The 14,968-nt window shown below is 32.6% G+C and overlaps 1 protein-coding gene and 1 pseudogene across 1 annotated transcript; one reads left to right on the forward strand and one right to left on the reverse strand.

Moving 5' to 3' along the window:
* Nucleotides 1-573: 573 nt before the first annotated feature.
* LOC133198757 (uncharacterized) lies at nucleotides 574-1,588 on the reverse strand (annotated as a pseudogene).
* Nucleotides 1,589-7,272: 5,684 nt separating this feature from the next.
* LOC133198267 (fibroleukin-like) lies at nucleotides 7,273-12,043 on the forward strand. The gene is made up of 6 exons (XM_061334385.1): nucleotides 7,273-7,570; nucleotides 9,169-9,308; nucleotides 9,541-9,637; nucleotides 10,009-10,176; nucleotides 11,483-11,709; nucleotides 11,993-12,043. Exons 1-6 carry the CDS (start codon nucleotides 7,273-7,275, stop codon nucleotides 12,041-12,043), a joined length of 981 nt encoding a protein of 326 aa, XP_061190369.1.
* The last annotated feature ends 2,925 nt before the right edge of the window (nucleotides 12,044-14,968 follow it).

The following is a 14,968-nucleotide window of genomic DNA, read 5'->3' on the forward strand; positions in this document are numbered from 1 at the left end:
ATTGAGGATCAGAATTGAATTGCAATTTGATTTTGTCCGTATGTATGGATATTTCAAAAACGTATGCTGATTTCTTTACTAGGAATCTTTGTCTGCAATGCCATTTAAACCTTCTAAAAGCATAATATTCTAAATTTGTATTCTTTCATACAACATTGCATTCTAAATTTTCTAATGCTGTTGAGTTTTGTACATCAACAGAAAATAGTTCTTCCGATTTAAATAATGTAAATGCCTGTCGACTGAGTAGTACCAAACGAACAGAACATTCTGATTGGTTTGGAAATGAGCATTAAAAAGCAGCATTACCATCTTTTTTCGGTACAAGAAAAATATTTGAAATAAAAGCATCCGAAATATCTTCTACTTCTTCAATTGCACCTTTATCAATCAATTGTTTTACTTCTTGTGATACCAATTCAGATTCTACTGCATTAAATTGAATTTGCTTTGGAATGATTCTTTGAAAAGGTTGCTGAAAAAATTCAATTTCATATCCTGGATCAATTATGTTTAAAATCCATTTATCATTGGTAAATTTTTGCCAGTAAGGTTTATTAAGCTTTTTCACCTTTACTTGTTGTAACTGTATGGTTTCTTTATTATGCCTTTGTACTGACCCCTTTGACCTCTGCCTCTCTGGGAAGGGTATGCATATTGACGGTTTCTGCCTCTGTACTGGTTTGTGAGAGGTTGATACCCCTGGTTTGACATGTATTTTTTTTGCTTGATTAACATTTTTGAATTTTGTATCATAACTTGATTTCATTCCAATTCGTTGCTTGGTAATGTCTTCCATTTCTTTAAGTTTAGAGACACAATTGTCTTCAAACAAAAAATCTGTTACTGGAATCTCAGAGGAGGCAATTTTTCGATATCGAAAATTTAAAACATTTTTAATTTCATTTCTTCTTTTCATTGAAAAATTGTAAAAAGCATTGCCAAGCATACTTATAGAATCTGCCAACATCTTTTTACAAGTTTGGGGGTCAAGTTCTTTTTTATTGACAAACATATCTGCCATCTATACTAAATGTATTCTGCCCATGGCTAAAGATTTTTGAATCACTTGTAAAGTGAGATCATCTGAATGGGCTTGCTTATTCATTGCATCCCAAATTTCCTTATTGACTCGGGGTACTTTCAATAGATAACAATTATCTGGTCTGTCATTATTTTTCTCCAAATCTACCATACTCTCTTTGCTACATGTAGTTTTAATAGAGATCGCTGCATTTACAGCTTTTCCCAGTGCTTCGTTTACTTTTGGACCAGTTTTCTCATTTGCATTTAATTGTGGGATATCCCAGTCATTACTGCTAGCACTGTTATCAATTGTAATCTGAAATGATTCATCATTTAAGATCCCCTTAAAAGTTTCTTGAGTATCAACACCTTCAATAGAAGGAGAAACTTGACCATTCAAATAGGAGAAATCAAAGTCATCAGGGGTTTCATCAAAAGTTTGACGAAAATCATAATCAGGAATGTTAACCAAGTTTCTCAGCGGTCTGTTAGGAAAAGTTTGTGTAAAATTACCGCAAGAATTATTACCCGAAGTGTGCATCGTAGATTCGGTGGACCGCATGCCAATATTTTCATTGCACGTATTACGCGCCATAGAATTAGAAAGACCCAACTGTTTTACAGTATCTGTTAGCGAAGAAAGGGATTGCAAGATTTTGTCTATGCCCAGTTGACTTTTAAGTTCGTCAACATTAAATTCTTGAACAGAGTCGGACTGATTTTTAGATTTTTTTGTTTCGTCGCCCGTGGCGGCGGTGCACTTGCACTTGCAGAACATGTCGAGGCCTGCGCTTTACGCTTCATTCCTGTAGTTCTTTTATTTGTAGTATTAGTGTCATCTGTTACACTTCGTGTACGAGGTTTATCCCCAAACAATTATTCTATGTCTGAGTAGTTGTCATGGTCACTTCCCATGAAAGATAGGACATCGTCCTGGTTTTCAGCCGTCATTACGGCAAAATACAAAGACTTCGTAACTTACCTTCAAACAGTTTAATATTTTAATAAGAGCTGTTTTACATCAGAAAAAAAAGCTTTGAAAACTTGAACAACGTTGTAAGTTAATAAAGCACCTCTATATGATAATGTTTACCTGTTGTACAGGTAAACTCGCATGCCACTCAGAGAAAAAGAATGACTTCGACACGTGGAGCTGTGTTTTATATACTACTGACCACAGGTGTGTTTACGTCACACAGGTAATTTTTTTTAGCTTCTTTGAATTGAGATATGCCTCGCTGCACTCGGAGATAATGCTATATGATTTTGAAATTAAAGCATTTATTTAATTATTGGGTATATAATTTTAAAGTTTACACCGTTTTCTCGTTCTTTATTGATTTAATCACTTCCAATGCAAAAATCAACCAAACTGACGTTTTGAAAAATTTCTCCTCAAGAGGGTTGTTTTGTGCTTTTAATATGAAATATGACGTGTGTATTCATTACAATCTATTGATATGGATAGGTAAAATGGTAATTTACCAATATGGTAATGACAAATTTTTCAAACAAACCTCTTACCATCATTAAGACAAAGGCCAATTAATAACTTAATTGTATACGAGATGTCATGAGCTTTTCCATCTTTTAACTTTCCTTATTTCCATAGTAACATTTCGCTATCATCTACATATGGTGAATATATCTTCCAACTTATTTATTGCTTAAGAGAATGCTCTAAGTACGATAAGATTTTTAACCGAGGCACACTACTGACAGATAAGTTGATGTTTCAGAAATTTCAGCACCTTCATTTAAAGTAAGCATTTCGTAAATTCTATCGTTGTTATAATGACCTTGTTAACAAATATAACGTTTCATAGCGTCTTCTTTGAATGACATGTTTCATACCAATTGTTAAGCCTTTCTTTTATACTTAATCTGACTATGGAATGTTCCGTTTACATGATCAATACAATACACAGGGCTCTCGACGGGTGTGATCAGTCAACAGGGGATGCTTAACGATCTCACCTCTGGAATTTCCAGGAGTCTGTCTTAAAGCCCTGTTCACAAATTTGTTTGTAGATCTGTCACTGCTCGTCATCTTTACTTTTTCGTAAGAAATACACACTGCATAACTTCAGCGAAAATTTAACGATTGTTGAACTCTACTATATCGAACACTGATATCTCGAATACCATGAAAATGTAGAAAGTAGGCAGTGCCGGTCCCTTTTTCCTTGTTTTTTTTTTTTAAATCTTTATATCCCGTATCCTCGGATAATTTAAGTTTAATCTCAGTCGAAATAGCGAGGTTTGACAGTAGTATATCTAAACGAAATTTTATTAATGTAGTTTATAACCTTAAGCTCAAATCTTTATTATCTTTTCTTGTCAGAAATAGATGTTTGATTCATTTTAACCAACGAGATAATATAAAATGTATCACTTGCCTTGCGTTCTTTTGTCTGATTAGTCTTACAACTTTCACCATCTCTGTGACAACAACAACAACAAAAAACAACTAGAAAGTCTGCTATTGCAAGCAATAGCGGATGTCGCCCCGAACTGGCTTTATTAGAACTTGTCTAAAAGTGTATTATTCTGTTGTTGTTGTTGTTTTAAGAAGCTTTTAAAAACACATGGTCCAGTTGCTGGGATTGGACTACCGACTCTTGGATTGTGGAGGATTTGTTGTGCGGAGATAATAGTTTTGACAAGCAGGATTGGTGATTAATAAAAACGATTTCCTCAAAAACCTCTTTTTTGTTTTATTTCTGATTGATGAACATGAAATACATCAGAACACAGATGTTTATACATGTAACTAACACTAACATATCCCGATAATTGGATTGTATTGAAGGAATAATATCGCTAGTTTTAAGTCACTATTGATACCGGAAATAATTTAACTAAAACAAGTGATTGATATTAAGGAGGTTGGATCCTGCCATCAAAAGTAATGAGAATTTTTTATCAAGTATATTTTTAGAATTTATACACATAGCTTTATTAAAAATCAAAACAAAAAATGGGGGTCAATGCGCTTCTTTTGGCGCTACAGAGCATTTAGTTTGACCTTTTTGCACTGTAAATACGTCTTACACATAAATCAATTTTTAAAGTTTTTCCTTCAATATTTTTTGTTCAAATAAATTATGGTGAACAAACACAGTCTTATTTAATCTTAAATAGACACATTAAAACTTGTAACAACGAAGAAATTTTCTAATTACTCTGCATGTTCAATTATTTGACCTTTTTGCACTCAAACGTTTTCATTTTTCTGGCATTATAATTTAACAAGCAAAAAAATCATTTGAAAGTAATGACATCTTACTGAATTTAAGAAGAATGGTTAAAAGTATCGTATTTATTCAGAAAAGAAAATTAAAAGTGGGGGTCTGTGATGTCATATTTTTAGATATTACTAAAATAGTGCTAATTTTAAGCCTAAATTAGGGCTATTTTTTTCTTCATTTCCACAATATATTTGCTATATTTATCAAATATGATGATAGAATTCATGACAGTTTATTTAATAGATAATTTAGTACCAGTATAAAACAGTCCACTGCACAAAATAACTATGTGTGCAGACTGCATGTAAAAATAGGAATCCATACTTAACATACTTTAAATACTTCGAAAGAGAAAAAAATGATCATTTTTTTCTAAAAAACCTTCCGCCACAAAATAAAGTTCCTCACTTAATGCTTTTAGTTTGGAATTTAATCATGGAGTTTTAACTGAATATAGTTAAATTGGCATTGTAGAATCCAAATTTATTGTAAGAATTAAAAAATTATGCAGAATTTTTGAAATATAGGTTAAGATAAGAATCTGCTCAAAAGCTCAGGAGCGAACCTCGTTAAGATGAAGTAATCATAAATAAGATGATTTACACACACGCAACAGAAAAAACATCACGGCAGCGGAATATAAACTCATATATTAGGGAAATTTGATTTACAAAAAGTAAATTTTATATTTACATTTATTAGTTAACAGGATTTTATTTGAAAACTGCGTGTTAAAATAAAGCATTACTCAAGAAAAAAAAATTATCAGAGAAAAACCACACTTATCAAAGACATACTTGCTACATACACTATAAGGAATGTCAAAAATTGTGGTTTTAATATATTTTATGATAGTTGTGTCAGATACAATGAACTTGTCAGCAAATACAGTTTATTATTGAGTCAAATGCTGACTGACGTTTTTCATACTAATTGTTAGGTCATTATTTACACACTGAATGTCGACAGATTTTTCCGTTATTTCCTGATCATGACAAGGAACACACGGCGGGTGTGACCGGTCGGCAGGGGATGCTCACTCCTCCATGGCACCTGATCCCACCTCTGATGTTTTGGAGGTCCGTGTTTGCTCTGCACCTATTTGTAATGTTTAATGGACTATTGAGCTTGAATACTATTCGTTATCTCAATATATTTCATTGCTACATAAGTACGGGAAGTTGACGATTGAAAAGTTGAAGTCATCACGTTTATCATAAAGCTTAGTTAGGTTACCATCAACGTCTTTTTCTAGTAAAATATCCAAATATGAAACAGATGTGTCACATTCTGGTATCTGGTATCTTTTATTTCAAGCTCACTGGATTAATCGAGTCGACATATGAATGGAAGTAACAAGTACGTTTATCTAAATCACGAGCTGAAGGCCTCAGCAAGTGTTTTCTTCTCATGTATAAGATTATAGATAAATTCTGCTTCATATTTATACAAAATAGATCTGTTAATTACTGGGCGGAATGTGTACCAATGGGAATTCTGCCAGATTGATGGAGGACTTGGTCTCCAAAAACTACATAGATATTGTTAATGAGAGACTCAAGCATCTTTTTAATGTCAGCTTCAGAATACTTGTGTGTACAATCAAAATGTTTTTATTTACAAAATAATGTTGCAAATGACCAATGACAAGGTGAGTAAATTCACGAGTTCTATTTTTATTGAAAAAGCAGCTGTCAATGATGACAAAATGTCTGGACTTTAATTTATCCTGAGGAATGCTTGTATCAAATGTTGAAAAGTTGTTATTGATTTTGGTAAAATTTTGTGGTTTCAAATTTTCTAAAAGTTCTTTGGAGCTTTTAAGTATCTACATCTGATTTACACTACTCTCTTTTTTAAAAACAAAAACTTCTACTCAAAAACAGAAATTAAAATTATTTTTAAAAGTCTGATCAAATAGAATTTTTAAAAGAATATCTTGTACCTTAAGTCCACAGGGCGACAGTTATCTGCATTAATATTCAGGTATCATTTTTGGTCTGGTTTCAAATTTGTTGAGATCAGGGATTCATTACTAAAGGTGGGATCAAAATCTAGGTTAAAGTTTGACATAGTTGCACATGGGAAATTTTCACTGTTACAAGCTTGTACTAAAGACAGCCGGGTTAAGACTGGAGGTATAAAAATGCCCCCATCCCCATTTAATGTCTATCCACATCTGTTCAGATCATTCTTCAAAGGATTGTTTTACATGTAGGCAAGAAAAGGAATTCGGATGTATAATGTATAATCATATATAATCTTCTAATAAAGAAAAACGCAAGAAAAGTTAAACTTCAAAACTTCATACTCTTAAATTATTCCATGAAACAATGGCAATGGAGTTTGATTATGTATGACTTCCATGGTTTCTTTGTTAACTACTGTTTTTCATTCATTTCTTTAAAAGATGAAGTGATTTAGGTTAGAGATGAAGCCCATAATTATATAATATGTTTCTGCTAAATCAAATTACTTCCACCTGTCATAGTGAATATAGAAATCCTCATCTTACAATTCAAGACATATGATTAAAACAGCTCTTGCTACCTACTATAATATCATTTTACATTACTGAGAAAAGAGCTGTTTAAAATTTAAACAAGAATTTCTGAAAATGTATGCGCATGAATTTTTAATTGGATTCCCTTAATAGCTAATAATTTTTTTTCCTTTCAAGTTGATTAAAATCTAAACAAGATTTACTTAATGTACAGTCATGCATTTTTAATTCGCTCGAGCTAATGGCTTACAAAAATTACATTTCATCCTCCCATATCAACGTATCAACTAATACGTATCAACTAACCAATAATGTTTCAGCAATCGTGTATAATATATAACAACTAGCCAATCAATTTTCACAATTGAAAATAAATCTCTTATGTATAGTTTTTCAACTGAAATAATTTTAACATTGATTTAATTTGTCAGCTGAAATAATTTTAAAATTGATTTAAAAATGCATTAGTTTGTTTTAAACACGTCAAGCAATATGAAGGATCTTTGGGTTATTTATTTGATTGATATTTTCTTCACGGTGTCTCAAGCTTTTAATTTTTCGCTGAATTATCACGCAGAATTAGAATTTGATAATGTAAAGTCAAATAACGAACTGTTAGCTGAGTACACGGCTCAGTCGTTGTGTCAGTGTTCTGTGCATGCAAAGTGTCATAAGGAGTACTGTTGCTTCTTTGGATATAATCCCATATTGAAGACGTGCCGTGTACCTAAGAAGGTCTTCAGGTCTGAGGAATCTAAAGAACTCGGATGGAGATATTACTCTCATGATTGTGAGATCTATTTTATTTTCTCATTTTCTGCTATAATCTTTGTGACAAATCACTTAATATAGTACATCAATGAAGATTGCAAGGGTAGCGGGTGAAGGAGTTTTATCAATATCGCCATTTATTTTTTATGATTAATTTCCCAAGTAATTTTTAAAATCATTATATTGTCGAGTCTTATTATTTTTTTATTATATTTTTTTTAGCCAGTGAAATTCTTTATGTGTGTTATTTTCTGATATCCTTTATGTGTGATATTTTCTGATTCCAACATTGATTAAATCTAATATCCATCCCATCTTTTTTTAATCTTCATAAGCAAATGTGCAATTTGAAGCAGAATTGCGATGAATTAGAAATAATTTGCGAAACAAAATAATAAAAACAAAAATTAAAACTAAAAAAAAAAATTGTCAACATTTTCACATTTGTAATGTTTCAAAGAGGATTTCCCTTGCTTTTCACTTAAAAGGTTATATGATATATCTCAAAATATCTTACTGCAAGAAATAGGAGAAAATTCATGATCAATCTTCGGAGTATACAATGCGATGTAAAGATAAACGAATAACTATCATGCTCAAAAATTAAAAAAAAAAAACAAAATAAAAAGCTACAATATGTGAGCACAGCAAACAAGGTCTCCTGAAAAACATCAATGTTTGGATCAAGATCTCATGCATCCCCTGTAGATTTGGTCAGGCCTGTCGTAGATCGGGTCAGGGCTGTCGCAGATCTGATCAGACCTGTCGTGAACTCTTCGTTTTGATTTGGTGAACGGAGTAATCCAAAGACAATTTATTTTGATTGATTGATTGTATGTTGATTTACGTCCCATTCGAGAATTTTTCACTCATATAGAGACATCACCATATACCGGTGATAGCCTTCAAATTTAGACCTTTACTCGGCACTCAGGGCCATTGAGCAGTGAGGGATCTTTATCGTGCCAAAGCCTGCCGTGACACGGGGCCTCGGTTTTTAAGGTCTCATTCGAAGGACCCGCAACTTTCACTTCAAAGTGCCGAGCGCATGGCGAAGGAACAGTCGCTACCCATTTTTATCGACTTTGGTCAGTCGCGGCCGAGATTCGAACTCACGACCTCCCGATCACGGACGGAATTTATTTTGAAAAAGAAGGCCTATTGTAACAATATGTTATGAAATACAAGTGAACATCCGACATAACGACTTATGTGAATTTATGTTTTCAACTACGTATATTTTAGGTAAAGAGCAAATCATTTAATCCAGAAATAAAAGTGCATCTTCCTTTAAATTCCTTATCCCATAGTTTTATAAGATATTTGACCACGGAATATTTTAATTACCTGATGAATACATATGACTCACAGCGGGTGAGACCGGTCGACAGAGGATGCTCACTCCTCCTAGGCCTCTGATTCCACATCTGAGATTTTTGGGGGTCCTTGTGTTATGACCTGTTCACAGATTTGTATTGTTTGTAGTTTTTTTTTTTTTTTTTAGATCAAACACTGTTCCTTATCTTCATCATTTTCATTGTAAACGTACGCGAGAGTAGGACTCCCTCTTTTATTTCTTTATTAAATTCAGTTTCAGTATTCTTTTTTCTGTTTCAGTTGTCTTTCCTACTGATTGTAAGGACCTCCATGATAATGGTCAGACTAATTCCGGTGTTTACGAAATTTATCCCTATTGTACCGCCTCACATCCAGTCAGAGTTTACTGCGACATGGAAACATTGAATGGAGGATGGACGGTATCAAGATTTATCTTTAAATCTTCAAAATTGACATGGTCATTGTTATCTGGTAAATTTCTGTTCAAGGGGCTAGTTAACGACAGAAAACATTTAATTGATTACAATTAATAATGATAAGATAATTCATGCTTTCTTCTATAATTAATAACTTGTACTCTTAATATTTCACACACACTTACCATACAAACGTTTATCAGATTAATGATTAAATAAATTAGTATCTTGAAAGACTATCCAAAAACGAGTCCTTGGATCTGTAAGCTTTAACAGGAACTGGGAAGAATATAAGAATGGTTTTGGTGCCCCGGAACACGATTTTTGGATTGGTAAATATAAATTACATTAAAATCTAATTTTGATTAATTCCTTCCTGTAGTTTATAAATAAATTTTGTACGCTTATAAAAACACTGAATACGAGTTCGCAATATTCAGTTACTGTGATCTTTCAAATTCGTACATATACAGATTTAAGCAAAAAAAAAAAAAAAAAAAAAAAAAAAAAAAAAAAAAAATTCCTTATTTAATGACAACAAATGACGGAAATGATTACACATAAAGTATTTTAAATATTTATCAGATATACAACAGTTTTAAAACTGATTCTTTCCTAGGGTAATTTTTAAACAAACCAATCAAAAAGCAATTATATTGCAGTATAATGATAAACTATTGATATTGAATATGTCTTATCGCAGGAAATGAGGTTATTCATCAGTTAAGCAAGGGAAACAACTCGTACCTTTACGTTTCCATCACGCACGAGGATGGAAGGAGACTGTATGAGTTGTACGAACGATTCTCTGTTCTCAGTGAAGCAGAAAAATATAGACTTTTTCTGGCTGGAAATACCACGGGCACATTAGGTGAGAGAGAGAGAGAGAGAGAGAGAGAGAGAGAGAGGAAAATATTATATCTTTTGCATATGTAACAGTAAAGTGAGCAATACTCTACTGAATAACAAAGGTTTGTTGATTGCAGAATACAGTCGAACTGATAAAATATATTACCATGCTTTACCAGTTTGTCTGTAAGGCCAAATTCAATTTATGACATTGCTCTGATTTTCAAAATTTACACAAAACTCTGAAGGATACATAAGCTTTCATCACACCAGTCTTGTTTCAGTAAAACTAATTGCCAATAAAATGAGTTAATTCAGTATGTTCCTTTATACGGTCAAACCTTCATTAGCGGACCTATATTTATAAGAGGAAATCCTAAAATGGTCATAAGAGCAGGTAGTCTCTTAACTCAGATAATCATATTTTAGCAATTTCAAACTATATTACTGAACAATAAATAGTACTACATGTACTAGTTCACTTGCTTTCCTATTCCCTGTCCTTCATTATAAGTTTTGAGTCATTTAATTCTTTCGGTAAAATATATTCAATGAAAATTCGTATGTTTTTATTCCTTATAGTTTTGTTTGTAGATTTAATTTTTGAAGGAAAATCCAAAAGCAAATTTGTTTTATCATTTTCACACCTCTTCACAAGTGTTAAGGATAAAATTACGTATGCAAGATTATTGATGAAAGAAAAGAACAAAACACTATTTTGGGACCAAAAATGATAGTTACATATCGCGTTCGTCAGGGATCGCTGAACACAGTTTAGATATGATGAAAATATTATTTGTAGAAAAATAATGGTTGCATATGATAAGAAGTCGCTATGCCAAGTTGTCTTTACTATATTTTGGACACTCTAAGGCTTAGCACAAATACACATAAAGATAGATAGATAGATAGATAGATAGATAGATAGATAGATAGATAGATAGATAGATTGATTGATTGATTGATGTAGTTTTGTGTTCTTTGTAAGATATTTCAATCATATGAGTTGTCCACCAGATGTCGCTGAATGGTTTCAAACTTAGACTTAGAGCAACTGATTAGTGAGGGTTCTTTAAGCTTCTTAATGCCTGCAGGTGACAGGGGACCTCAGTTGTTATGCTCTCATCCGAACGACCCTCAACTTGATACCAAAGAACCGAGTGCGTAACGAAGGAACAGATTCTCCCTCCTTTTGTATCGACAGGTTTCATTGTCCATTTAGGGTCTAAATTTAAACCCCATCACCGACATCTGCTATCGTTTCATATGAGTGAAATAATTTTGCAAAGGACAACTACAATAAGTCAAACAAGCCTTTAACTCTGTAGGAGACCAGATGTTAAATACTTCGGATTCCATCTCTGATTTGTCTGGGATGTACTTCTCCACCTTGGACAGAGATAACGATGGATGGGCTGAGGGACACTGTGCTGTTGATCGTGGAGGAGGGGGAGAATGGTGGTTTAACGAATGTTACCTCGCCTTTCTCAATGGTCCCTGGTTATCAGAGGAATGGAGAGCACCCTGGTTTCCAACAGTTGTGTCAGGGGCATCTGTGAGAAAGACGATACTGATGATCAAACGTCACTAGGTACGTCACTAGGTACGCTACGTAATCTCTGTGTAATCGCTACGTAATAATGTAATATATACGCAACCTGTGGGTAATATTTATATAATCTCTCGTAATATCTAATATACATCATATACTCTGTGTTTGTGAACGTTTTACGCAGATAATTTGTTATTATATGATAGGGATTTTTGTTTTCATCCAAGGTACATAATTTATATTCCTTCTTTATATTTCTGTAATTTTTGTTTTTGTTTCTCAACAGATGAGGATGAAAAAAGGGGTGAAAAACAGTCGATTCAATAAAAAAGTTTGAAAACAGATTTCTCTGATGAGCAATGTAGATAACCTTTATATTCTATTTTTCTGATTTTGAATAAATGCTTTTATTTCAGATATTTGGAACAATTATAATTCTTTGTAGGGGGTCCCTATACTAAATACATAGATTTTTCTTAAATTTCTATATTAAATTTACATTACAAAAGGGTGTAAATTAATTAGAAATGTCTTTTCTTACTTCAAAATACTTTCACATGGAAAGGTTGATAATTGAATGAAACCGGGGGATGTAACAAAATCCTGTAAACAAAGAAGAGAAGTTGAAACATTAAAGATGGGATTGTATTTGCTAATTGCTGCCTTTTAAGTTAATGAAATTGCAGAGTCCTGTAACATCAAATTATTTCTCAGTAGTCGGCCTCGGCTTAAAAGTTGATCGTATCCACAATATTCTCTTGATTTTCTAATCAATACATCAGTCGGGTGATACACATATGTATGTATTGTGTAAGATAATATACTGTATACAGGGTTATTAATATTTTCACCCTTTCACACTTGCAAACAATTTTGCCCCATTTTAGTTTCGACCATTCACAGTTTTGTTTAAGAAATTATAATTTTCCCTATCTTAAATTCGCCCACTTGTGTCTTGGTGGAAAACAGGGTGAAACTTTCCTTGTATACAAAATACATATGCAATACACAATCATATACATATTGTAATTTACAATGAACGGCTTATGGAGATCCTACTATTTACAACATGCTTTATTGAACATCCCTAAAAAACTAAACAGAAATATAAATAGCTATTTCGTATAAGTTAAGCATAAATATGTAATTGTTTTGCTCTACTAGTCAAGAAAATACACCTATGAAGTCATATAACATGCAGGAAAAATGATACACGCCTTTAAATGTGTAGCGTTCGTCCTTGTCAACACATCATAAAATGTAAAATCTTGTTTTATTGTTCTCCGAAAAAAGAATAAACAATTAAAATCAGATTCTTCAAATCAGCCAATTCTAAATTTTGTCCATGAAAAAAAGAACAAAATAGGATTAACTGATGAATGAGTCAATTTAATTCTAAAACGGATGTTTACCAGTCATTTGCGAAACAAAATTTAAAAAATCATAATTATATCTCTTCCACGCAACAAACGTGTAGAGTCAATTGTTAACTTTAATTTCTTTTCACCTGGAGAGAACTATTCATAGTTTATCGTTAACGTGCAATTTTCTCTCACAGCAATGGAGAAATTGGCACCAGTATTTCGTAAAAGTCAAGTTGACATCAAATTTTGCTTCAATATCACAAACCTTCTTTTTAAAGTATGAAAAATATAGTGCAATACTTTCTACATGATTCAAGAAAAGCTCTATATACAAAGATTTTCCCACAAGTGACATCTTTATATCCGACTTTTACTGCAAAGTTCTGTATCTAACAGTCCTCTTACACCACGCTTGTCACAGCGTTGTAAGTTAGAAGTTTTCCATAAAGTATGAAGATAACGAACAGTCTTCAAGCTCAAAGTCAATAAAAACAATACAAATCGGGAGCAGAACAAACGTTGACCTCTTAAAACATCAGAGGTTGGATCAGGTGCCATGGAGGATTAAGCATCCCTGCCGATCGTGTGCTCCTTGTCATAATTTTCTTACTAGCGTGTTCCTTATGAACGAATTTAAATATATAGTTTTGTGTCTAACTTACCTGTCCTTTCTCCACAACGCTGGAGACATTGGCCTTCAGCTATGAATCTATTGTTGTTTCCGTCGCAGCCTCTATAGGAAAATCTTCCACACTGATTGGTGAAACTGTTATATCCCCATCTTTCAGAAGGTAAAATGCCGTTACCTGGTTCTATTGGAAGCTCCGCAAAGATCAGCTAAATAACAAACCAAAAATGATTAAGTTTTAATACGATTTACTGTTAAAAATGGATGATGTTGGAATAGAACTAGGAATAGTTTAATAAAAATTATATAAAAGTGCCAACTACAACTAAGTGTGCAATATAAACACATGACAATCAATGGGTGAGGATTTTATACTGACGACTAGCAGTCGTTAATAAATTAAACTTACATTTACTGGAGTCAGCCATTCATTGTGCATATTATACTTACGGCAACCGTTCTACTTATCCATGTAATATTTATGGCCTCCACTGCATCTAATGTACTTTTGAATCCCTAACAAAAATTTACTTAAGTTAACTATAGTTTACTATAGTTAAATGCTTTTGATACCTTTATTTACTATGAAACTTTACTTTAGAACTTTTTAAAAGAGATTTAAAACTTAAAATCTCTTAAATTCAATAATAATAATAATGTAAAATTTGGAAATAATGTGTGAATGTACAAGTGATAGTAAAATTGCAACAAATATAAAAAAATTCGTGCATGTTTAAATTGAAGAACATCAAATAGAACAATCTGAAACCCATAATAAAAATACTTCGATTTACTATAGTAAAAACTTTGATACTAAAGGAAATTATAGTAAACTATAGTTAACTCTAGTTAACTGAAGTATTTTTTGTTAGGGGTGTAGTACTTGCGGCAACCATTGTCCTTAAACATGTAATACTCACGTATCAATGTACTTATTTATGTTATACTTAGGCAATGAAACACCTTTAAATGAATACCTACCGAAACCATTGTCCTTATACATGAACAATTATGGCAACTGATGCACTTATACAGATAATACTAATGACAACAATAAACTTATACATGTGATACGTTGGGCAACCAATGTACTGAAACATGTTATACCTTCGGCAACCAAAATTATTTATACATGTAATACTAACGACAGTGCATTATTGTACAATGAGTTTGCAAGGTTCTGCGCAATAACCATCGGAAGCAGGAAAGCCTTTTCCAACGTCGTAGAAACAGCCATTATAAAGACAATATCGTGACATATGGGAAACAA

This window comes from Saccostrea echinata, unplaced genomic scaffold (assembly GCF_033153115.1).
Source record: "Saccostrea echinata isolate AGI-Se365-2 ecotype Australia unplaced genomic scaffold, CSIRO_AGI_Sech_v1 ptg000033l, whole genome shotgun sequence".
NCBI classification, from domain to species: domain Eukaryota; kingdom Metazoa; phylum Mollusca; class Bivalvia; order Ostreida; family Ostreidae; genus Saccostrea; species Saccostrea echinata.

What these genes read in the sequence shown, in the direction of transcription:
- LOC133198267 (XM_061334385.1), top strand. Translation starts at nt 7,273, where the DNA reads ATGAAGGATCTTTGGGTTATTTATTTGATTGATATTTTCTTCACGGTG. An exon ending in AAATACCACGGGCACATTAG is followed by an intron (nt 10,177 to 11,482) that starts GTGAGAGAGAGA and finishes TTAACTCTGTAG; the next exon opens with GAGACCAGATGTTAAATACT. An exon ending in CAGTTGTGTCAGGGGCATCT is followed by an intron (nt 11,710 to 11,992) that starts GTGAGAAAGACG and finishes GTTTCTCAACAG; the next exon opens with ATGAGGATGAAAAAAGGGGT.